Source organism: Leptosomus discolor, chromosome 3 (genome assembly GCF_034619465.1).
Source record: "Leptosomus discolor isolate bLepDis1 chromosome 3, bLepDis1.hap2, whole genome shotgun sequence".
Classification (NCBI taxonomy): Eukaryota; Metazoa; Chordata; class Aves; order Leptosomiformes; family Leptosomidae; genus Leptosomus; species Leptosomus discolor.
In genome coordinates, this window is record NC_141393.1 from 57,493,935 (window position 1) to 57,517,288 (window position 23,354).

Here is a 23,354-nt window from a genome sequence, read left to right on the forward strand (position 1 = left end):
CCAATCCTGCGCCAGGAGCCAGGGGAGAGCCTCTCCCTGAGGGAGACCCTGGCTTGCGGGGTGCTGTCACCCTATCCCATGCCCCCATCCCATCGCCCTGTCCTGCAGTGGGTGCTGCTGTGGGGTAGCAGAGGCCGTTGGGGTGGGAGGGTGGTTCAGGGCAGAGAACACCATGTGCTGGTCCCTGAGCGGTGGGGGGTCGTCCCCCCCTGCTCAGGGGGATGCAGGAACCCCAGCCCAGGTGGGCAGTGAGGCTGCGGCATGGGCCTCCTCCCTGGTGTTGCAGCAGCTCCTGATGCAGCAAGATGACATGAGGGTTTGATTTACGATGCTGGTGCATTAGTATAATCTTTTTTCCCACTTTTCCATAACGAGCCGTAGCGCTGCCTGCTGTGCTGCCCTCCCTTCTTCCCATCAGCACCCGGCTTTTGTGGAGGCATTTCCCAGGGAGAAGAGACCCACAGCCCAAACTTGGGCACTGCACCATCATCCTGCAGAGGGGAAGACATGCTTGGCCCTCGCCGGGAGCCAGGGATGCCTTGAGCACCAGCTTCCTACTGCTGCTACCTGCACAGGGTGTGGGATTGCCTGTGCAAACCCTCCCGGGGGCTGTACCTCCAGATGCCGTGGGTGGCTGCATGGCTGGGGGCTTGCGGATGATGGGTGCATGACATGACAGCGAGCGGGATTCCTGCTAGCAGCACATGGAGCAGCCTGGTGCACCCCAAAAGCATCTCCAAGCCCCCAGCATCATGGTCCAGCCCTTCCAGCAGCAGCAAGTTGAGGGCTGGGGGTGTCACTCCCAGCTGCTTGGCTTGGTTTCCACCAGCCCCATCCCTGGTGCGGGTCTCACTGCTGGCCTCGCAGGGCTGGTAGGGTCAGCGGTGGCTGCACGGGTGCTGCGTCGGTACTCACCAGCATCCCCTTAATAGCTGAGAAAATCCAAATTTCAGCAAAGATCTGGCTTACACCGCAACCCCTTTCACCTGCTGCCGAGCCCCTGAGCAATTTATCCTCCCAACTACTCCAAGAAGCGATGAAACTAATAGGTCACTTTTTTTTTTTTTTTTCCTCAGCAGTAATTAATGGTTTAATTAACACTCATGACATCCAATTCCCATTGCTTTGCACGAGCAGCCTCCGCTGCTGGGGCCTCACTGCAAACTCTCCAGTAACTGGGGGTGGAAAGGGTTAGCTGGGGAGCTGGTGGGAGCTGCCGGCTGGAGGCCGCCCATCTGGCCATGATTTCTTTGAGGCTGGAAACTTCTCCTCCTCCCAAGCAGCAGCAGCAGCGTTTCCAACGTTTCACAGCCTGCTTTGCTTTTGCACGGGCTTGTTTACGGTGCGGTGGCTTTTACGGCCAAGGGAAGAAACCAGGCGCCATGAGTTCATGCTACGCATGGCCCTCGTTATTTACTCTTAACGATTTTCCAGTATTTTAACACCAGTCCCCGAGAAATTTTAGTCATCCCAAGGAGAATAGCTGCTTGTAACCGGTTGCTAATTACAAGTATGAATGTCAATTAATTCATTTAACTAATTATCCACTCTCTGAGCATCACGCACCAAAGAACTGTAAAAGACGGGCATATGGTGGTGGATCAGAAGGAAGAAGCTGGTGGCTGCGTGCACTCGCTGGGCGGCCAGGCCTGGGTGCATGCTTGCCGGGTGTGGCGACGTGCCGGGGTGAAGGGATGCAGGCAGCGCGAGAGCTGCTGTAATTGCAGCATTATGCTAATTGGGCCTGGAAAACATCAACCCTCTCTTTGCAACTTTTGTTTGGAGGCTTGAGCGAGGGTCAAGCATCTAAAGCGTTTCTAATTGTGCTGCTCCCTCTGACTTGGAAAGGGGGAAGAATCATTTTCCCTGTGTGGAGCAAACCTCTTGATCCTAATCGCTGGCTGCAGAAACAAACAGTCCTAAGGAGGGAGGAGGGGGAGATCCCTGACGAGCCACCATGCTAAAGGTGGGGAGATCTGCTGGAGGACGCTTGTTGCTATCTGGCTACCTGTGAGCCTCACAGGGCACCTGGGCTGCTGCAAGCGGGTAGAAACCCATCTTGGTGAAAAATAATCTTATTTGCTGCCTCAAAGAAGGAAAATGTTTCAAAGGAAATGTTCTTTTCTGAAAGGATCTGAGTTAATCGCATCTGGGTTCAATCACCCAGTGTGGTGCTGCCTTCTCCATCCCCCAAGGGCTCCTAGCCCTCGGTGGGCAAGCATTGCCCTGGGCTGGACCACCAGCTCCATCCCTGCCCGGCCCAGCCTTTGCAGAGGTACTGAGATGTCCCACCTCACCTGCACCCAGGTTTTGATGAGCATTTCCCATGTCCAGCCTAAAATTTGGGTTGCTGAGGCCCCAGCACTGCAGGGGCAGCACCCACTGCATCAGACACTGATGCTTGATGCCCACCACGAGCATTTGCTCTGTTCCAGTGCTTTGTTATTCTTATTTACCAAAAAAAGTGAGGCCTTATTTCCTATTGAATTTGTTTAATTCTTTCGCTGCTGGCTTTCCAATGGCAATGCTTACGCTGCCTGTGCCTGTGAGGAGCTTTGATTGCTCTTGCTTACCAAGATTCACTTATAAAAGCGCGTAAATCAAATACAAATAGAGCAACATCTCCCCCAAACCCAATAGGCTGTATCACGAATGTGGTGACGACAATTTAAATTTATTTCCTTGTCATAAAAAAAAAATAATACATTTATTATAAGCCCTATTAGAGGTACTTCAAAGGCAGCCGGGCCAGGGAGTGGCTACACGGATTGGAGTGGTTCTGGAGAATTTTGTGGAGGCTTTCCTGGCCAGCAAACCTGGTGTCGGTGCCTGCGGCTCTGGGGAAAAACCGAATATTTTCAGACAGGTTTAACTGGAGGAGGGAAAAGCCTGGTGCCGATGAGGTGCTGTCAGTACTGAATGGGCTGGGGGAGCAGCTGAGCACCCTGGTGCCCCTCGCTGGGGTGACAGAAGGGAGAAGAGGGGACGATGCTTGTGGCTAGGGAAGGAACCCAGGACCCCCTCTGAAGGGCTGCTCGCTGGGGAGAGATGGAAGGAAAGCGGCAGCACCCTGCTCCGCAGAGCTGTTGGCAGCGTGCCGGCGTCTCCCGCCACGCTCCCTGGCTCTGCCGCCGGCCCAGCACATTCTTTCCTGCAGCAGAACATCCAGAGCAAACCTCCAGAGCGCCAGCCATTTTCCAGTCAAAAGCAGATTTGCCAAGTGCTACCTTAAGAAAAGTTATGCGTGACTATATATAAGGAAGCGGGAGGGGGTGTGTGCTGGCCCCATCCCAGGGCCCTGCGCCAGCCCTGGCCTCGACGCCCGCGCTGGGTGCCGGCCGCGCACGCAGGTGTCCAGACGCTTCTTCTCCGAGCCAGCCGTCGCCTTGCCGCCACCTGCAAATGCTCAGCTTCTTCTGGCTGAGGTGAGGACCTGGGGGGGGGGGGGCTGGGGACGATGGGGACAAGGGAGGGGGACCCCGGGGCTGGGTGAGCAGCAGACAGCGTCTGGAGCTGCTGCGGAGACTTCCACACCCGGCAGTGGAGCGGTGGCTCATCCTGGCTTGTGTTGGTGCTGGGTGGCTCTGCCGAGGGGGTGGGAGTGGGGTGAAAGACCCTTGTGCCCCCCGCCGCTTGCCTGGGTGATGCCCTCTTGCCCTTGGGGTTTGCAGCGAGCTGTGCCGCAGCTCCATCATGGTCGGCACAGGCGGCTCGCTGAGAGGGACGTGGCACACTGTGGCTGCAATGGGGACAGTGGGTGACAGCGAGCAACATCATCCACCCCACCCAGGTCTTTCTGGGTGTGTGGGGAGGGATGCTGGGGGTTTGGCTTGAATCAGCCTTTTTTCACTTAGAAGGGGGGTGCAGATATTTGGGAAGTGTGGGTACAGGGCTGCCAGGAATGCCGCCATCATGAGGAGGGCAGAGGGATGCACCCGGGCTGGCTGGGGATAGTGTAGGTGGCCGGACGGGCTGGGTGGCATGACACTGTGGTGGTCTCCGCCCTGTTGGTCTCAACTGCGGTGGTCTCAACCGTGGTGGTCACCAAGGTTGACACCACCTCAGTTGAGACCACCAGGGCGGAGACCACTGCACTACCATGATCTCTGCCCTGGTGGTCTCCGCCCTGGTGGTCTCAACCATGGTGGTCTTGACCGCAGCAATCTCCACTATGGTGGTGTCCAACTTGGTAGGCTTGACCGTGGTGTTCTCGACTGTGGTGGTCTCGATGCTACAGCAGTCTCCTCCCTGGGAAAGCCGTGGGTGGCAGGGCAAAGGTGCCTGGGCTGGGTGATGCTGTTGGTGTCCCCACAATGGTGAATTTTGGCGCTAATGGCGTTTGCAGCTGTAATGGGGTGACACATGGCTTTGCTCTCTCCCTGGGCTGAAGGCAGCAGTGACAGGGGACGTTTGTCCCCTGGGACACTCCCTGGGGGAACTTTGCCCCTGTGCTGGCAAACCAGCACCAGCCTTTCTGGGAGCCGCAGAGAGTGGCTGGGCAGAGGCATGGATGGGGCTGGGGGCTGTGAGCACAGCCAGGGCTGGGGACGCTTCACCTGGCATTGAACTGAGTGGTGGAGAGGGACGTGCAGGGGCTGGAGGGGTCCCTGCTGCGCTCATCCTGAGTGAAGGTTTGCCATGGGTGGTGGATGTAAAACCATTGGCCCCTCATAAGGGTAGTCATCCTTGCTGCTCCCTGCTGCCTTTGGCCCTTGGTTTGCACTTTCCTGGCTCCGTGCCTTGCTTTGTTCCATGAACCCCTAGGGAAAACATGACATGTGGTCCCAAAAATACCACTTGCAGGGTGCCTTGGCCTTTCTTCTGGGCTTGCTGCCCTTCTGGGGTCCTGCTGAGACACACCACAGGGAGCTGCCACATCTCCTTGACATGCTGTGACCTGGTGATTCTGTCCCTCTTGTACCAGCGGGGCCACCATCCTGGTGGCCCAACAAAGGAGCTGGCACCTTGCGCCCAAGCAAGCGCTGCAGGTCTCATCCTGGGGACCCTGCTCCATCCTGGTGGGCACGGGGTGATGGAGCTGAGCTGTGTTGGGCATCTCTGCTGCCACTTGTTGGTGGCCATCCCATTGGAGAGGACATCTCCCCTTGCACAAAACCTGCCTGTCCCATCCCCAGGAGCACTGGCGCTTTGCCACTGCTGGCAGTAGGACTGGCGGGCTGGGTCTCAGGGGAAGGAGAGTCCTCGCTGCCCCGTCGAGATGGCAGAATTTCCCAAACTAGGTCAGGTTAATTTTTTAATGCGTGCAGATTTGCTTGTTACCATGGATATTGCTCGATTATACACCAATAATCCCCCATGAGGACTTCATTGTCGCCGCTTTCCTCCCCCCCATCTCCCTCCCTTTTTTTCTTCAAATATTCCTGGGGGGGTAAGGATGTGCCGAGGGGCTGGAGCAGAGGTAGGAGACCAGAGCCAGGCGAGGGAAAATGGGGATTAGGCGTTCAGGAGGTGGTGGTGGTGTGATGGGAGAACTCTGGAGGGCAGGTGGAGGTGGCTTGAGGCATGGGGCTGCCGCACTCTGCCCAGAGCCCCCCCCAGCCTAGCACCTGGGACCCCCACCCTGGCTTCACCCTTGTCCCTCCCTCACATCTGCTACTTGGGGGTGGATAAAGCAAACACCCGGATTCCAGCCGGCTCAAGGATTTGGGGGAATGACCACTCTCCTGCATTCCTGCCTGGCATCATCCCAGCAACTGTGGGACCTGAGGGGGTTTTGTGACTCCCTTTCACAAGAGGTCAGCACTGAATTCGACAGCAGAGACCATCCTGGAGCTTGTGGGTTCTTCGGTGCTGTGGGACAACCCCCTGCCAGGGTATAGAAGAGCAGTGGGGTGCCGGGGGGTCCCTCTCTGCGGAGCTGTTGGGATGTCTTCCCCTCTGCACCAACTTCCCCGGTTTGCTCTGTGGGGTCCTTATGCCTTCGGCAGCATAGGAAGCAAGTGTGGCAGGAGGCAAGAAAAATATTCTTCTGGAAGGGTTTTTTTTCTAATGCAAACTTTTTTTTTTTTGGGTAGAAGTGGGTCACTCTAGGGGTGACAGAGTAAGAGCATCATTGCCTGGGTGCTGCATCCCGTTGCCATGGTGACCTGAGGGCTGCATCAGTCAACAGCTTTAAAAATGTGACAGTTGAGTGAGGCTGAAGATTTTAATGAGGACAGACACTTGCTCGCTTAGTTTCGATAACCGAATACTCTATAAATACCCACTGGCTGAATGGTTCTGGGTCTCTGGAGCACATTTGCAATGTGTAGCCGGGGTGCTCCCCTTCCCCGGGCAGAGCCCTGCGCTCCAGGGTGGGAGTGTGGGCTGGGAACACCTCGGAAATAGCAGGAGGGGGGGGATGCAAAGCAGACAGCTCTTGTTTCCCCCCCCTCCTGCTAATCCAGCCCAGGGGACAAGGTGACACGGTTGCAATCAGGAGCAGGTTTGGGTTTCTGTGGCATGGCTTGAGCTACATGCCCTCTGGCATTTTCTGCCATGGTCGTGGGGTATGATGGGGCCACCCCTGGACGCTGCCACCGCCTTGTGCCTGCACCAAAGCAAATCTGGGAAGCAAATGCAGCTTGTTAAACAGGAGAGTCACCCTTGCACTGGGGGCTTGCAGGAGTGGGTGAGCCATAAGCAAGCTCTCAAGCCTCAACAGCAGGCCTGGAGAAGTCATGGGGCTGGGGTAAGCAAAGCCTGGTGCCACTGAGGCACGGGTTGGGAAGGATTTGAAAGGCTCAGCGGTGCCACTTGCATCCATCGATGCTCTGAGCACCTTCATTTCGTACCGACCACAATGGGTGCATGCTGTGCAACGCCCCAACACTGGCTCCCCCGAAGGGCTGACAGTGCAGGAGGCAAATCTGCAGCTTCCACTCTTTTGACCCTGTGCCAAAATTGGTCAGTCCCACGCCTTGGGGAAGGAGATGCCGCCTCCGGCAGCCCAGCTGGACCTGCATGGGAGCAGGATGTTTGCTGGGACAGCTGAGGGCAGGCCAAGGCCCCATCAGTGTCGTGTTTAAAAGCAAACTGTAAATACAAAGCCTCTTTCACTTGTTTTTGTTGCTGTTCCCACACTGCCTTTCCTTGCAATGCTACCACCATGTCCAGCCGGGACCTGGCTGCAGTGCATGTGGCCGCCGGGGAGCCTGCGAGCACCCAAGGGCACACAATGCCCTTGGGGGATGCCAAGGATTCACAGGCCGAGGGGCTGGTGCAGGGTGCAGCGGCGTTGCTGGCGACGGGCGCTTCCCATTTGCTGCCCCTGGTTCCACCCGCATGCAGCGTGAGTCCTGCTTGCTGCCAAAAATGTACTCCCGGTTGTCTTGTGACTGTGATGGTGTCACCGTGCTGGCCGGTGGAGGTTCAAGACACAGCTCCCTGTCACATGTAGCAACATGGAAAGTACTGACACAGCGTCACCGACCGAGGGATGGGCCACAGCACTGCGCCCTGGGCTCGGTCCAGCACCCCAAAATAGCTGGGACTCTTTCCATTGCAGACAGTGAGCACTAGACCTGACCCCCGAGGAATGACAGGTGCGAGCCCTGGGTCTGCCCTTCTCCAATTCAGCTCCGGCAGCCCCTGTGATAGGTGCTGGCAAGGGGTCAGTGGCCTGGGGAGGGACGCTGGCACGGGGACAGGGTGTGACAACCCGCCACACAGGCGGCTGTGGCAGACCACAGAGCCGCCCCGCCACGCACTTTGCCTTGTCCCCCCTGTGGGACAGCCACGGGAATCCTCCACCCCTGGTTCTGCCAGTCCTGCTGTAACCGGAGGCACTCTTCTCCTTTCCAGGTGTCTTTTAAAAATGGTCAAGGGAAATATTGTCCCTGAAGAGATCTTGAGCTTCTGTTGCAATGGCCTCCAGGTACCCTCGTGCTGTGCAACTAACCCCGGGGCTCCCCGTCATGCCGATGGCTACTAACGAAGGGTGTGATGGGCAGAAGGCACCCTGTGTTGGGAGCCGCTCCCAGCCCTGCACCAGCTCCGGTTGCGTCCACTCGCCCTGCATTCCCCATCAACATCTCCAGCCGCTTGCTGCCTACCATGGGGCCAGGGGTGTTCCCACGGGGTGCCAGCTTTTTCCCTAAAATTTAGAAATGGCAAGCGCTGAGAAAACGACCATCAGGAGCTCCGACCAGGCTGGCTGCTTGCTTTGCAGCAGGCGGCTTTAGAGCTCTTTGCAGTACTGGCTTGTACCCGAGAGCCGGCTGGCTTCCCAAAATAGTTCCATGATACTCGTATAGTGCACCTTGGCGCACTGGGAAACGGCCCAGGAGGTTCACAAAGGGGTTCGGAGCCTGCTGGAGGGGGCCAGGGGTCTGTCTTGCTGTGGGATGGGGTGGCCCGTTGCTGTAGTCTTCGCTTGCTGCGTGTCTGGCTCTGTCTGCTAAGACAAGGTTTGTGCTGTTCCTGGGATGTCGTGTACCAGTAGCTATGGAAACAGAGGTTACACCCGCTAGAGCAAAATGCTATTCTGAGAGGCGGTGAGCTTGGAGTAGTCGGGAAAGCTTCATTTTCAGTGTAAATCCATCTTTGAAAGAAGCTGGGCAAACCAAAGAGCAGAGAAGCTGCTGCAACGGGACGCTCAGAACAAGTGCTGTAATGGGGGCCACAGCGGGAGCAGAAAGCGGAAGGAAGGGCTGTAACGAAGCCCAGACGGCTGCTCATGTCTCCTCAATTACTCACTGGGCTAACTGAGTTCACCCCTTGTGTAACACGGCTCACTTGACACCTAATCAGCTATTTTTCTTGCCGGCACAGTCGCAATAGCAGCCTCTCTATCCCAACGCACCTCCCACCGGGGTGACAGGCAGAAGCAGCTCTGTGCCCAGCAAACCGCGAAACCAACAAGGAACAGATTTGGCTGGGCAAGCAACCCCAAGTCGAGGATGCTTTTCCCTCCCTTGCTTGTACCAGACAGGAAAAATTGCTTTTGGTATTTCCTTTGGCAAAGGGGGGCGTTGGTGGGAGGTGTGGAGCACCGGTGCATGCCTAGCCCCAGGTGCAAGCCCTGGGAGCCCAAAACCACCTTTTGCTGTGGCACCCTAAAAATGAAGCTGTCGCGGGAGCAAGCTTCTTTCCCAGAGAACTGATTGACTTTGGAAGGGGATTTTGTGGTTTTTGGGAGGGGGTTTTGCATGGGTTTTGGGAGGAAGCAGCTGGGATGGGGCTTCTCCACTGCCCCAGTGGCAATAAATAGCCTGGAATCCTTCAGCAATCACCCACGGAGCTCTTTTTAGAAGGGTATTTTTCTTTTCAACTGTGGGCCTCATGCCTTTGGCGATGGGCTGGGTGGGTTTTGGTGGTGCCAAGGGCCATGCAGGTCCCACTGGCTCTGTGTGAGGAGGGGGCTGCGTGGGTGACCCTTGGGGGATTTTCCTCCTATTTGGGGTAAATGAATCTCTTGCCACTCTGCAGGGTTCGACCTCTCCACCGCGTGTCCGGGAGCCAGGGGAACGGGAGGAGGCACTGGGGGCCATGGCGAGCCCCTCGCCCCCCCGCAACCCCACCGAGGTGCAGATGAGCCAACTGGTGCTGCCCTGCCACACCAACCACCGCGGCGAGCTCAGCACCGGCCAGCTGCTCAAGTGGATTGACACGGCCGCCTGCCTCTCTGGTAAGCCATCCTCTTCCACTGGAGCCATCGTCCCGCCACGCTGGGAGGGAAGGGACCTGGCGGCGTCCCCAGGAGCTGGCTCATCAGCGGTGTGCCCGGCAGTCCAGCCCCGTCCCTCAGAGCTGACGCCAGCTGGGGACCTGCGTCATGCCATTCTGCTGAGTAATTAGAGAGCGAATGGGAGTAGGATGAGAGAGGGAGGAGACGTGCACTGCAGCAGGCATGCTTGCTCGGGGACAGATCAAAATCGACGCCTGCTTCTTCCCAAATGCTGCCCTTTTCCTTGCCCGGTACGCAGGACATGGCGAGACCTGGCTGGTGACCAGCATCCTGGCAGCGGCTGGAGAGCTCTGCTGGACGGGGCTGAGCTCCACTGCTCAGCAAGAAGCGATGGAGCTTGCCAGATCAGCTGCCCTGCCAAGCACACTGTGGGTCGCCAAGCACGGGGAGGTTATGGCAGGAAAATGGGTGCAATTTTGCAGTTTGATGAGGTTCGCAGGGCAATTTTGCAGTTTGAGGTTCCTGCAGTCCCAAGGGAAAGCTGGAATGGCAAGACAGCTTTAAAATATTTGCTGCATACAGGGAGATGATATCGGCTGCCTGTCCATCCCCACAGCAGCTGAAAGCATTGAGGGAAGGCAAACAGCAGGGCAGCGTTCCTCCTAGTTGCAACACACCCTCCAAACCCTTAAAACATCTGCAAACCTGTGCTGCTTCAGGCTGGAGAAACCCCAAAGCCTGCTCTCGTCCACTGCAAACGTGGCAGGCGGGCATGAGCAGGGCAAGGGACACCAGCCAGGGTTTTGCCAGTGTCACCAGCCCAAGGCAGCGGCCGTGGGGCAGCGGAGCATGTGTGCCCCTCGCACTCTTGGCATGTTGCTGCAGGTTGCTGATGCAGTTCGTTTTTCCTTTCCAGCCGAGAGACATGCCGGCTGCCCGTGCGTCACGGCTTCCATGGATGATATCTATTTTGAGCATACCATTAGGTAAATACTCCGCTCTCCAGTGGGGCATGTGTGGAGGAGGTGGATGGGGTTTTTCCCTGTCTGCTGGGTGCAATGTGAATGGTGGGGCTGGATCTGGGACAGCAGCCTGCTTGTGAGGGGAGATGTGGTGGCAGTGCCAGGCTTGCCGGGCAGCCAGGGATTGAGGCTTTGGCTCTGCTGCGGGGCTGCGGACCGACTGTCTGCTCTGATTTATCTGCTGTTTGGTCGCCTGGGGAGCTCCTGCTGGGTTGGCTTCCCGGTATTTCCCCCCACCCCAGCTCCTCCCTGGCTTTGTTCAAGAAACAACTCTCAGTGCTCTGGAGAACTTAAATCTTGCAAATCGTGCCTCTGTAGCAGCTGTGCGGGTGGCTGGTGTGTGGCTGGGCTCACCCACCGGGGGCTGGGGGGAGTGGGACCTCCCTGAGCATCACTTTGTGAGCTGAGCTTTGCCCAGCCAAAATCCCCTCCCAAGTTTGTCCTGGCAACCCCAGGGCGCTGCCCCCGCAGAGGTTCCCACCCTGATGCATGCAGCCCCTGGACTGCCACGTTGCAGAGGACAACAGAAGCATTCCCACCAGGTATGGGTCTTGTGTGCCCAAGGCGTTCTTCTCCCTTGCCACCCCGGTAAGCCCAGGTGCTGCCACCCACCTTTCTCATCTCTCAGGGTCCCCATATTCCCCTGTGTAGGAGGACACCTGTTAGCTCACTCCCTTGTCTCAGGGGGCTCAGTGGGTGTTTTGGTGCAGGGGTTTGGTGCACCAGCAGAGTGCATTTTTGGCACCCCCATCCCCTGGGGAGCTGCTGGCCAAAGCCTGGCCCAGCCCAGCAAGCCATGCCGTATAGGATCCATACTGCCTAGCTGCTCCCCACCGTGCAGGTCTGCCTGCTGAGGATAGAAACCAGCTTGGGGGCACCCAGGTCTGGCGTTGGGGCCCCAGGCTGTTGGCTGATTTGTTTGGTGCCAGGAAGTCCGACACACTCTTGGGTTTCACCGTCACCCCCAGGAAATGTTAAACTCCCACTTCCTCCATCTCACATCAGATATTTCAGCTCTGGTGGGTGGGCAAGCCACCGTCGGAGGCTGGGGTGCCCGTCGGGTGGCATCATCGGGGTCAATATCCTGCATGGAGCAGGCTCAGTGGGTGCTGTGCCTGGCACCACACAGCTCCAGCCCCCAGGGGAGCTTTGCCCAGGAAGCTTCTCCCCGTGGGTTTCAGGAGTGGGAGGATGTATCTGAGCCCTGCTCCAGACCATTAAGTCAAGCCCTGCAAGGCATTTGACCCTCCTTGGGGGTGGGCTGGGCACCGCTCCAAGGGGTCAGGGAATTTGTGCCGCTTCTGGCTCAGATCCCGCTTGCTGCAGTCCAGCTTAATGCTCTGAGCGAGGGGCCTGGCAGGGATTTCCCACAGAGCCGTCTGAATGCAGAGGAGCTTTGGGCGGCGTTTGCAGTCTGCTCTCCTCCTTGCCCGGCTTTCTGCCACCCTCCCACCGTGGGGGAGAGAATCCCTTGGGCAGGGAGCAGCTCTGGGTGCCTGGGGACACAGAGGAGACCCTGACACATCACTGACTTAAAAATCTCACCGGCTGGGCTTCGGATGCTCCCCATCCCTCAGCCCTGCCACGTGGAAGTGCAGCCTCCTGGGAGGACTGCACATACCCTTAAGCCGGGGTTCATGTGAATTTTATGGCACTGGCTTGTACCATTCGATAAGGAGAGAGAAAATAAAGTAATTTTGGGGCTGTAATATAGACGGCCAGGACTGCCAATGCCACTGTCCAGACCTCTGCCCTTGCACGCCCCTTGCTGCAAACCCAACCGGAGCATCCATGTGACTGCTTCCATCGCCTCTAACCCCCTCCCCCCATCTTGCTTTTTCTTTTCGCACCAGCCAGCCATATATAAACCCTCCTGGGCAGCGGGACGGGAAGAGCGGTGTCTGGTACGGATGTTTGCAGCCTTAGAGTGTAGCGCTGCCATGCGTTGGGAGCATTAACCCCACTGACGCAGCATGGCCTGGGAGGTGCACGGAGGCTGCTCGCGTAACCCTGCTAACTTTTTGGCATGCCACGGTGGGTACAGAGTTGCCACTGAGCCCGGGGTCCGTGCCAGGGGACAGCCTGAGGCACTGTCCTAACCTTGTGCCACCACTACTTCAGCCAGAGCCAACGTGCAGTGTTGAGTAGCCAAGATGATTACGGTCGTTTGAAACCAGAAGTCATGCATGGGGGCAATTGGGAAGTTACAGTGCTGAAACACAAGCTGACTCTTCCTCTCTTCTGTTTTTGAGCCCTCTGCAGTGCAAACCTGTGGTGGCGGTTATAGGGTTTATTTTTCCACTGAGTTTTCTAGCATTGGTCTCTTTTAGGGGATGAGGAATATTCCTGATTTAATGATGCATTTGGTAAGGACTCTGCTGTCAGTGTCGCCAGTAAGCTGAATTTGCTCATTTAGTCGGTACCGGTCTGGAGTAGGTTAGGCTGCAGAGCTGAAGCTGTCTGTGTGTTTACTCTGAAGCCTACTGAAGGCCCAGAGGAGAAATGCTGGACTCTGCGAGCAGCAGTTTGCTGCCAGCAGATGTTTCTTGTGAGAGATGGTGCAAAATGCCCCATGCCAGATCTTGCCTCCTGCTGTCTCCCAGTATACCAAGGTGTCTGTTGCTGGGAGACCGTGGAGAGGAAGAGGGACAGGAGCAGACAAGGTACCTGCAGCTTTGAGGCTGCTGCTGGCTGAGGGCCCATGGGGAGGCCCCATGGGTGCCCCCCATTGTGCAGGACAGCACATGCAAAGCTGCAGGAGCCGTTTGCTCTGGCAGGAGCGTGCATGCCTACACGTTGGGAAGTGCCAAGCAAGCCTTGGGCACCTCTGTACCCCTCAGGTGTGCTGGCAGCACCCCAGACCTGGGGACCTGTTTGCATGCCGATGGTCAGGGATGACATCTCACTGCTGGGCTGAACACCCATGGGCTCCCACATCCTGGGGGTGGCTGTCCCCATGTCTTGCTGGCCATCCCAGCATGTCCCCACTGTCCCAGGCAGCCGCTACCACAGCGGGCATTGAGCTGTAACACTGTGGCACCTTGGTGGGGAGCCGCTTGGCACTGGTATGTGTGCTGGATAACCGCAGGCCGTCGTTCCCTGGTAACCCCTGCACGTTTTCTGCTCTTTCTGTTTTTCAGTGTTGGGCAAGTTGTCAACATCAAAGCCAAAGTGAACCGAGCCTTTAACTCCAGCATGGAGGTTGGTGTGCCACCCCCCACCTTCACCCCCTGCCCCAGCCCCCTACCCACTCACCATGCACCCGTCCCCACCAGCCATGTGTGCCCGTTCGCTGCAGCCAAACGCGAAACCCTCAAATCCTCCCGCTGTTTCCAGCTTTGATCCCATGTGTCGGTCCCCTTCCTGCTGTGCTTGGTGGGATGAGGGTCCCTGGGGAGCTGAGCTGGCTCTCAGGGGTGCTGTGCCCTCTCCCAGGTGGGCATCCAGGTGAGCTACGAGGACCTGTGCAGCGGGAAGCACTGCAGCATCTGCAAGGCTTATGCCACCTTCGTGGCGCAGGGCCCCTCCGGCAGCAAGGTGAGCGGTGGCCGGCGGCTGTGGGGGCTCGGTCGGCCCCTGCGCAGGGGCAGCGAGTAAATGACCTGTCTGGGGAGAGATGGGCTGGGCTGGGCCTGGCTTTCCACCATGGCGTGTGCCGTCGCTTCGTGGCTGTCTGTGCACGATCAGGGTGGTGATCCCTTATCCCATGTGTGCGGGGTGCACGGTGGGGTGCTGGGCTCTCGGCCCTGCTCTGGGCATGGAAGACATCTACCAGCTGCTGCCACCCCCTCCTCTGTGCCCGGGGAGGGCAGGGACACACCTCTCCGCCAGCACTGCAGGACGGCTTCTTAGCATCGTTGCCCATCTCTGCTCTATGACACCTCCCAGGGGATCCCTTTGCCCTCTGGGCCCTCCATGAGCAGCTATAGTATAAGGAGGAGTACGGCTTGCTCTGACGCACGTGCAGTGGGACGTATGGTGCTATAGGAGCAGTTGCTGGCACCTGAAGGGGTCCTGCATTCTTCAGCAGCGGGACTGTAGCCTGTCTGTGTCCCTTTCGCAGGTGAAGCTGAAGCCGCTGACCCCGCAGACAGAGGAGGAGAAGATAGAGCACAGCATTGCTGCCGAACGCCGCCGCATGCGGCTGGTCCACAAGGACACCCTCAAGGACCTCCTCACACGCAGCCCCTGTGAAACGGGTACCGTGTCCCTCAGCCTGGGCTTCCAGCCCTAAAATAGACCCAACACCCACCGGTGACATCCTCCTTCCTTGACAGGATACTGGGGGTGGGTTTGGGGATGTCCTGGCCATGGAAGTGGGGGATCAGCACCACCATCCTGCACCCTGAAGCCAGGAGGTGCGGGAGAGTTGATGCAGTGGGAGGGCGGACGTGGGGAGAGGAGCTGAGGGCTGGTGGCACACCAGGAGTGGTGTCCCACCAGCTGGCTGGCACGCTGAACCCCATTCTTCCCCCATGGCAGAGCTGGAGACACGGGATGGCAGCGCGGCGGTGCCAGCGGAGAAGACGCGGGTGGAGAGCGTGGAGCTGGTGCTGCCTCCACACGCCAACCATCAGGGCAACACCTTCGGTGGGCAGATCATGTCCTGGATGGAGAACGTGGCCACCATTGCAGCCAGGTGACCTGGTGGGCATTCAGGGGTGGGGACACACAGCCAGAGCAACCGCCGGCCAGCTCAGGCCACAGCTGGGTTGTAGGGACCCTCCAAAGGGATGGACCCCAGCACATCACCCCTCGGTGATGGGAGTCCCATGGGTGCATGGTGCTGGAGGACCCCAGGGAGGGGTTCACACTCACCACGGTCTGCTTATTGACCCTTCCTGTGGCTGATTTTGGCAGCTGAAATGCAGGGGTGACATTTTTTTGGGGTCTCCTCAGCTCTGGCTGGGTTGAGGAGGGTGTGTGGAGCTGCTGGGGCATGCGGTCACGGCTAGGGTGTAACGCTTGCCCTCTGCAGCCGGCTGTGCCATGCCCACCCCACACTGCGGGCCATCGAGATGTTCCACTTTCGGGGACCATCGCAAGTCGGGGACCGCCTGGTGCTCAAAGCCATTGTCAACAACGCCTTCAAAAACAGGTGGGTGCTGGCAGCAGGGGGTTCCCATCCCACCCTCCTGGAGGCTTTCCACACCCTCACCCCTTCTTCTCTCTGCCCTCCCTTCCCCCCCAGCATGGAGGTGGGGGTCTGCGCCGAAGCGTATGGCCAGGAGATGTCCGTCAGCCGAAGGCACATCAACAGCGCCTTCATGACCTTCGTGGTGCTGGACCAGGAGGGCCAGCCCCGCACCCTGCCAATGGTGGCACCCGAGCCGGGGGTAAGGACGGGCAGGGATGGCTTCTCCCTGCCGTGGTAGCATGGGACCCCTGGGAATCCCGCTTAGCCCTGAAAGGCTGTCGGATTCATGGCAAAACAAATGCAGTTTTATGATGATGGAAATGAAATTGCTCAATAGCAAGTGAATTAAATTGATTGCTTGGTATAACTAATAATAAAATAAACCACTTGCCCCTGCAGAGATGGAGACGTATTAGCCATGCAAGGCTTAACAGAATATTGCCTGCAAGTTTGAGCTCATCTTTTCTATAATTTAGGGGAAAGAATGCAAACCTCTTAGGTTGTTTTTACCTTTCAAAGCATCCTAATTCATCATTTGCTCAGATCCAAATATTTAAGAAAATCTGTCACGCGAGCACGGCAGCGAAGCGAACACCCGCATGTCTCAGGGTACATGGTAGTGTGAGCGAGTGATGGCGTCACCTTCCCCTTAGCTGATCTGTGCCCACCTACCTGATTTTTTTGATGCCTTAAAACTAAGACTCTTCTCCCACCCTGCAGGAGAGCATCTCATGTCTGGAGCTGGCTTCCTGAAACCTCCTCTCCACCCATGTTAAAACACTGTGCTTCAAAATAAGCTGCTTCTTTGGGGTTTTTATTTCCCTGGGAGGGGATGTTTGCACATGCTAGGGGACGTGATGTGTGTTTTGTTGGCTGTTTGCAGCTCTGCAGCCACAGTGAGGGTTTTTTCCTAATATGCCTGATAGCTTATGGTTAATCACTAACCACCACTGCCAGCGGAGCCGGGGCATCAGCTGGCGAGTGCAGGGGCTTTTCACTGCTGACCACTTTGCCCACTCCCAAAAAGGTATTTGTGTTTTGGGGTTTTTTCCTTCTTTTTCCTATTAACCTAATGTACTTTTCCCATTTATCAGGATGGAGAGAGGAGGTACAGAGAAGCCAGTGCTAGGAAAAAAATTCGGCTGGACCGGTGAGCGGAAACAGCAAGTGGGATGCAGGGATGGAGGAGGGAGGAGAGGGGGGCTTGGCACGGGGGTACAGGGACAGTCTGTGGGTGGTTTGTCTCCCACCATAAGGGAAAGTGTTCCTTTCCTACAGAAAATACGTCATCTCCTGCAAACAGACCGAGGTGCCGCTCTCTGTGCCCTGGGACCAAAGCAACAAGGTAGGGTGCTGCCCCGCGGGAGTCGCTGCCTCCTGCCCTCCCTGCTCCTGCCCCTGACGTGCTGCCTCTGCCCCAGGTTTATCTGAGCTACAACAATGTCTCTGCGCTGAAGACGCTCGTAGCCAAAGCGAACTGGACACTTGCCAGAGAAAAGGAAAAGGTACTAAACCCTGCCCCTTCCCCCCAAGCTGCTTTTCACCCCTAAAGCCTGGGCAACCCAGGGGTTCGGCGGTGGTGAACACATCCCAGCCTGTGCCCTGTGTTCCCCGAGGTGCGGATGTACACGCTGGAGGAGGACAAATTCCTCTCCTTCCGCATCGAGATGTCGGTCCGCATCGCTGCCAGCCGAGCCTTCTCCCTGCTCTCCGACCTGCGGCGTCGGCACGAGTGGGACAGCCACTATGCGTGAGTGCTGCAGGGCTTCCTGGGGGCACCCAGCTCTTTCCAAAAAATGCATCTCTAAATTTAAGGCTTGTCAATGAACGTCCCTTTGAGCTTTCCTGGGAGCAAGTGTGTTGCCCTGGAGCCATGATCACTCCTAAAAACCTTCCACTGTGCATCCCCGTCCCATCTCCACTTGGGCTGATGGCTGCATTTTGCTGCAGTAAACATCTATTTTGGGTCACCCAAAATATTTTGGGTATGGTGGTGGGCTGTAAATGTGTAAAGCCCCCGGACTTGGGGGCCACAGTGGAGTTTCTCTGACTGGTCCCCTCCTGCCTCGCAGGAGTGCCGAGCTTGTCCAGCAAGTTGATGACGACGACATGATCTACCACGTGGTGAGCCAGACGCTCAGCCACGAGAACAAGCCGCAGGACTTCGTTATCTTGGCGTCCCGACGGAAACCCTGCAGCAAGGGGTAGCCACCCCCGTCCCTGACCCCCTGCTCCCTGCCGGTTGGGCTGCGCCAGCTCACCGGGCTCTCTCCTCCGCAGGGACCCTTACGTGGTGGCCTTTCGGTCGGTGACGCTGCCCACCCACCCTGCCAGTCCCAGCTTCACACGGGGGGAAACAGTTTGCTCCGGCTTCTGTATTTGGCCGGAGTCGGAGGAGACAAGCAAGGTGGGATGCTGCAGCTGTGCTGTGGGGCCCTACCACCTGCACTCCATTGGGGAGGCTGCCTTGTCCCCACACGCCCCTACTAACCATCTCCCGTGCCTCCCAGGTGGCTTACTACAACCAGGCTACACCAGGGTACCTCAACTACGTCACAACCAATGTGGCGGGACTGTCCTCCAACTTCTGCGCTACCTTTGAAGCCTGCGAGAAGTTCCTGCTGAAGAACAAGGAGGACCTGATCGTGCGGCTGCAGGACCTCTAGAGCTGTGGCACCCGTGCTGACAGATGGACAGGCAGACGAGTGGGCACCTTGGTGGTGGAAGGGGACATGGGATGGTGGCGCCCAGACCCTGCCTCACCAGGGGTTTTGGCCCAAGCAAGGTCACAGGGTCTGGGGTGGAGGGGCATCACTCTACCACCTCGATCCTTGCACTGACGTGTCATATCTTTTCTTCTTCCTTTTTTTTTTTTTTTATTTAGGAATTTTATAATTTCTGATGTACAGGACTTGATTTTCTAGTTCACTTAACACTACTTGAATCTTTATATGATCCAAGATCTTCCTAAAACAGATTTATAATTTTTTTTACTATTTCTTTATGGGGGAAAGTGGTTCACTTCGAGGCAGCAAAAGGAGAGAGGGGGCAGTGATGTTGGGAGGGTGCCGTATCCCTCCCTGGTGCAGGGGAGGCTTGGTGGAGCATCCCACTCCCCCCCCACAGCTGCCTGGTGCTGCTCCTCTTCCCGGGCAGGGCTGGCAAACAGCCCCTGCTCCTGCCAGGCTGAAATCCCACCCCATGGTGCTGTGGAAGGAGTAGCATTAAAGTGCATTAAAGGAGAAATACCCACATGTGCTTTGGGTGAGTGTCTGCTCCAGGGGTTCACTGTGTGGCTGCCTGGCTGGCAATAGTGGGGTGGGGGGTCCTGCACCCGCAGCACACCCCAGGCAGGTGCCATTTCCCAGGGCAAGGAGGGGGACAGGGCCGCTCAGGTCACCCACCCTGAGAGCTGTTGCCCGGGTTTCAGGCGGACGCGGGGGTCCTTTGAGGCAGGAGTGTGTGCTGCAGGAAGGGGGGGTGCCAGCCAGTGCTCCATTCAAGTGGCTTTTGGGGACTGCCCAGAGATATTGCCACCACAGCAGGGGCGGCAGGGTGAGCTGGTGCAGACCCAGGGGGCTGCCCCTTGTCCCCATCCGTTGGGTGCACCAACACCTTGAGCTGTAAACCTCAAACTGCCTCAGGGACAGTGAAAAAGCAAAACTAAAAGAAAGCCAAACCCTAAGTCTGAGCAAGGCTGCAGAGGACATGGGGAGTAGGTGCAGGCAGATGCTGAAACCCAGAGCCTCAAAGGCTCTGATACCCATCCCTAACTGCCCCAAGCACTAATGACCTGAGTGTCTCCAGGGGTGTTTCCCCCTCCCCAGCTGCTTTGATGGCAGCACAGAGCTGTTTCGCAGATGCCTGCAGCAGCAGAGGATGGGGTTAGGAGCATTGCAAAGACCTTGCAGCCAAACTGAGATACTCCAGGAAAGCCACAAAATGCAGCATGAGTGACAGTGGGAAGCGCTGCTCATCAGTCACACCCCAGGGGACGGCTGCCCTCAGCCACAGGCCAGCTGAGAGCCACCTCCCAGACTTTCCTGGGTTACATAGTTGGAGGTTTTCTGATGGCATTGAGGTTTCTGAAAGGCTTGCTGCCTGCTGGGAACGGAACGAGCCCCAGGAGCCCTTGGGCACACAGAGCCCTGGAGTGGCAGCCATGCCCTCGCTTTCGCTAGCAGAGCCCCCGTGTGCTTAACCCCAAGCAAGAGCTTAAGCCTTTTGGCAGAGCTTAACCACAAGCAAGCGATGGCGATGCTGTGCTCAGGGTAAGAAGAGGCTGAGGGGTATCAGAAATGAGCACAGGGTCTTTTCCAGGCACCCCAGGGTGTTTCCCCCCACCTCTGCAACACACAGTCCCTAGAAAGGCACTTTGCCACCCAAATTGCCCATCCAGTTTATAAGCAGAAGGAGCTGCCTGCCCCTCTCCCACAGTGGCCAGCCAGCGGCTCCCACCCCCAGAGCGCCCGTAAGCTCCAAATCTCTGCCGTAGCTCCGATCATAAAGATCTCCGTGTAAGGCCTGGCACGGTGCTGGCCCGACCTCCCCCTGCTGCGCTATCACTACAAGATCAAGACGTCTTAAGCTGAACATGGTACAAAACATTCAGTTTTTATAGAGCCCTCTTATCTCCTGAAACTTGGAGCAATCCTGCCTTTTTATCACCGGGATGCGAGCCGTCCTTTCTACTTATCGTTAGAAATTGCTGCTGCTTGATTAAGTGCAGGGAATGATGTCTTTGCCCTAACATTAAACTTTAACTGACCTCCCCTTCTCTTTAAGTATTGTGCTTTTTCCTGCGGTGAGGCCACGGTCAGCCCTCACCCTGGCCTGGCTGGGTCCCTGGGGGTGCAGGGTGATGGAGCGGGAGCAACTCGAGGGCAACAGGAAATGGATGGGAGCACAACGGTGTGAAGCATCTTACGGTTTGTGTGCAGGTGGGAAAAAAACCTGCAGTCCTGCAGCATCTTCTGCTGGAGGGAATGATGGGGGAGCAGTGGAGAGCAGGACTGGGCAGCTTGGAGCATCTCTGGAGCTCCCATCTCCAACCCCCTCATCCCACAGCCAGCTTCCAAGGGAGGAGGGACCCACCAGCGGGTGCACTGGGGCCCCTAGGGAGCAGCCTGCTCTTGCAGCTTTTCCCAGAGCCTCCTGTTTGCCCTCTCTACCAAGCGCACTGCTCTGTGGCCAGTTTAGCAATCAATCACTATTTTCCTTTTTCCCTTAAAAAACAAGAAATCCTGGCAGGGTGTTACCCCCTGCTCTGAATAACCCTCCCGCCTGCGGCTTCTTCAAGCACCCAGCTGCCTTGCTGCTCTCTCCTGCTAATTCCTGCACGGAGGCAAATGATTTGCAGAGGCAGATTTGGGACCCCGGGAGCCTCCCCAGGGCCCCTGCCATCGTGCAGCGGCTGCCGGAGGATGGAGCAGGGAAGCATCCCAGAAATGCCAAGAAGCTTTTGGCAAAGCAAAGGCCACGAAGGCAGCTGGGGATTTACAGGCCAGGTGGGATCTGAGCACCTTCTCTAGTACCATCATGAAACCGTTTCATGGACCTGATTTTATAGATGCCTAAATAAAGACATTGGAATGGATATATAAAAACACAATATATATTTATCTATTCTATAGGGGGAGCGGGATGTAATTAGATGGCAGTGTCTCTTTCAAGGCTATCCCCGCTGTAATTCATGCCCTGAGGCAGCTGGCTGAAGGGAGGAAGAGGACTGAAGCAGGCCGCAGAATTGATGGGCTGCTCCCAGAAGCTTTGTTTTAATTAATTTCCAAAGCGCTCCTTGTAGCAGCGCAGGCAGCTCCTTCAAAGCCTCCTTCCACCCACCACTGCCCATGCTCTCATGCTTGTGCCAGTGCAGGGTCCAGGGCAGCAAGGTGAGCCCTGGAGCCAGCCTTACTTCTTTTGAGTCCCCAGGATTTTTGGCTAAAGTGTGCAGAAGCTGTTGCTGGTTTTAGGCTGGGGGACTTCTCCCTGGCCAAGAGGCCTCTTTGATGCCCGCAGTGTGGGCAGGCGTGTTTGTCAGGGTTTTTCCTTTTCCCCTTTTTATTGACTTTCTGCTTGTTCCTGGTGCCAGGGGTCAGCTGGGGCTTTGGCTGGACTTTGCTGAAAGTCCACCCAAAACGGCTGGTTACCAGGTGCTGACGTAGCGCCCTGCCCCTAAGATATTAGGGGTCTGAAAATCAGGTTTGCAGCCTGGTCAGGTGCATGCTGGCAGAGTTTGGAAGGGGCTGGGGCTCCCAGCTCCAAAGCTCTTCCTGAATAAGTGGGCTTGTGAAGTTAAACTGCATTTGCCCAGCATCCAGCAAGGTGACGGCAGTAACAGCAGCTCAGTGCCCAATTTGGGGTGGCTTGGCTGCCATGGAAGGACCCGTCCCTGGCCAGGACACCATGCTGACCGACACAGAGCCCTCCAACACCATCAAACTGCTGCACCTGGTTTTCCTCTCCACCTCCTGGGGAATGCAGATCTGGGTGACCTTCGTGGCTGGTAGGTTGCGGTCCGTGAGCACTGCTGGGGCTCTCTGCCCAGGGGAGGGGGCTTTGCCCCAGGACCTACCCGCTCTCCCCCCTTGCAGGGTTCGTGATGGGCAGCCGCCTCCCTCGCCACACCTATGGCCTCATCCAGCGCGAGCTCTTCCCCTACTACTCCCACATCAGCTCCGCTTGTGCCTTCCTCAACCTGACTCTATTTGCCATGCACCACCCCAGCGAGCTGCTCAGTGATGAACAAACGGCCCAGGTAGCCTCCCACTTTCAAATGTGAGCCAGCCGTAGCCCAAATCCTTTCCTCCATGGGGTCCTGCTCCGCTCCACCGAGGCTGGTTTGCAAACGGTGACAAGGTCCACCCGTTAGCATCCAGATTGCAGTGAGCCTTGTGTGCAAGAGGGGCTGGGGGAGAAATGCAATCCAGCACGCGTGCGAGGTGTTCACAGCGGGCTTTGCTCCCCTGCAGATCATCGTTTTCTTCGTTTGCATCGCCGCTTCGGTGCTGAACACACAGTGGTTCGGGCAGGTCACCTGCGACATCGTGGCAGACATGCACCTCCTCGAGCGCAGCCACGGCCTGGGCGAGGAGGCCGGGCTGTTTACCAGCAAGTCCTGCAGGCAGCTGCGTGCCTCCAACCCCAGCTACGGGCAGCTGTCCCGGCAGCTCACTCTCTACCGTGCTCTGTCCTCCCTCTGCAACCTCTGCTGCATCATGTGCAACAGCTTGAGCTTGTACTACCTGGCTGCCCGTCTCTCTGCCCTGTGAGAGCAGGACACGGGGAGGTGAGGGCTGGCTGGCCAGGACTGGCACTCCGGAAAAGAGATGGAAAGGGAGCCATCGTGCTGCCTTGCTGTAAGGCAGCCCTGAGCTTTGGAGATTAAACTTCAGCATCCTCAGATGGAGACACTTTTAACTGTATTTGTGCATGGTGTGGAAATTTAGGAATAGCGAAATGGAAGTGCTTTCTTTAGAGCTCGCTGAAGCCAGCATCCATGATCTAAGCAGAAGTGTTTATGGCCGAACAGCTCTTCCATGCCCCGTGTCTAAAACAGCAGTGTATT

At 57.2% G+C, this 23,354-nt stretch overlaps 2 protein-coding genes across 3 annotated transcripts; both read left to right on the forward strand.

Moving 5' to 3' along the window:
* Window positions 1–3,402: 3,402 nt before the first annotated feature.
* On the forward strand, window positions 3,403–18,453 carry ACOT11 (acyl-CoA thioesterase 11). Of its 2 annotated transcripts, XM_086462829.1 has the most exons (18): window positions 3,403–3,425; window positions 7,804–7,876; window positions 9,430–9,628; window positions 10,545–10,614; window positions 12,504–12,554; window positions 13,791–13,851; window positions 14,086–14,187; window positions 14,714–14,849; window positions 15,133–15,289; window positions 15,629–15,748; window positions 15,842–15,986; window positions 16,882–16,937; window positions 17,066–17,132; window positions 17,209–17,292; window positions 17,404–17,537; window positions 17,860–17,991; window positions 18,068–18,194; window positions 18,298–18,453. In XM_086462829.1, exons 1-18 carry the CDS (start codon window positions 3,403–3,405, stop codon window positions 18,451–18,453), a joined length of 1,893 nt encoding a protein of 630 aa, XP_086318955.1. The 2 variants fall into 2 exon arrangements, with proteins under 2 accessions (XP_086318955.1, XP_086318956.1); XM_086462830.1 differs by lacking the exon at window positions 12,504–12,554.
* Window positions 18,454–22,162: 3,709 nt separating this feature from the next.
* TMEM205 (transmembrane protein 205) lies at window positions 22,163–23,058 on the forward strand. The gene is made up of 3 exons (XM_009961816.2): window positions 22,163–22,292; window positions 22,381–22,544; window positions 22,759–23,058. Exons 1-3 carry the CDS (start codon window positions 22,163–22,165, stop codon window positions 23,056–23,058), a joined length of 594 nt encoding a protein of 197 aa, XP_009960118.2.
* Window positions 23,059–23,354: the final 296 nt, after the last annotated feature.

Excerpts from the sequence above, each read along its gene's own strand:
- ACOT11 (XM_086462829.1), top strand. The coding sequence starts at position 3,403 with ATGCTCAGCTTCTTCTGGCTGAG. Across the intron at positions 16,938-17,065 it reads AAAAAAATTCGGCTGGACCG|AAAATACGTCATCTCCTGCA; the intron begins GTGAGCGGAAAC and ends CCTTTCCTACAG. Across the intron at positions 17,992-18,067 it reads CGGAAACCCTGCAGCAAGGG|GGACCCTTACGTGGTGGCCT; the intron begins GTAGCCACCCCC and ends TCTCCTCCGCAG.
- TMEM205 (XM_009961816.2), top strand. The coding sequence starts at position 22,163 with ATGGAAGGACCCGTCCCTGGCCAGGACACCATGCTGACCGACACAGAG. Across the intron at positions 22,293-22,380 it reads CTGGGTGACCTTCGTGGCTG|GGTTCGTGATGGGCAGCCGC; the intron begins GTAGGTTGCGGT and ends CCCCCCTTGCAG. Across the intron at positions 22,545-22,758 it reads GTGATGAACAAACGGCCCAG|ATCATCGTTTTCTTCGTTTG; the intron begins GTAGCCTCCCAC and ends GCTCCCCTGCAG.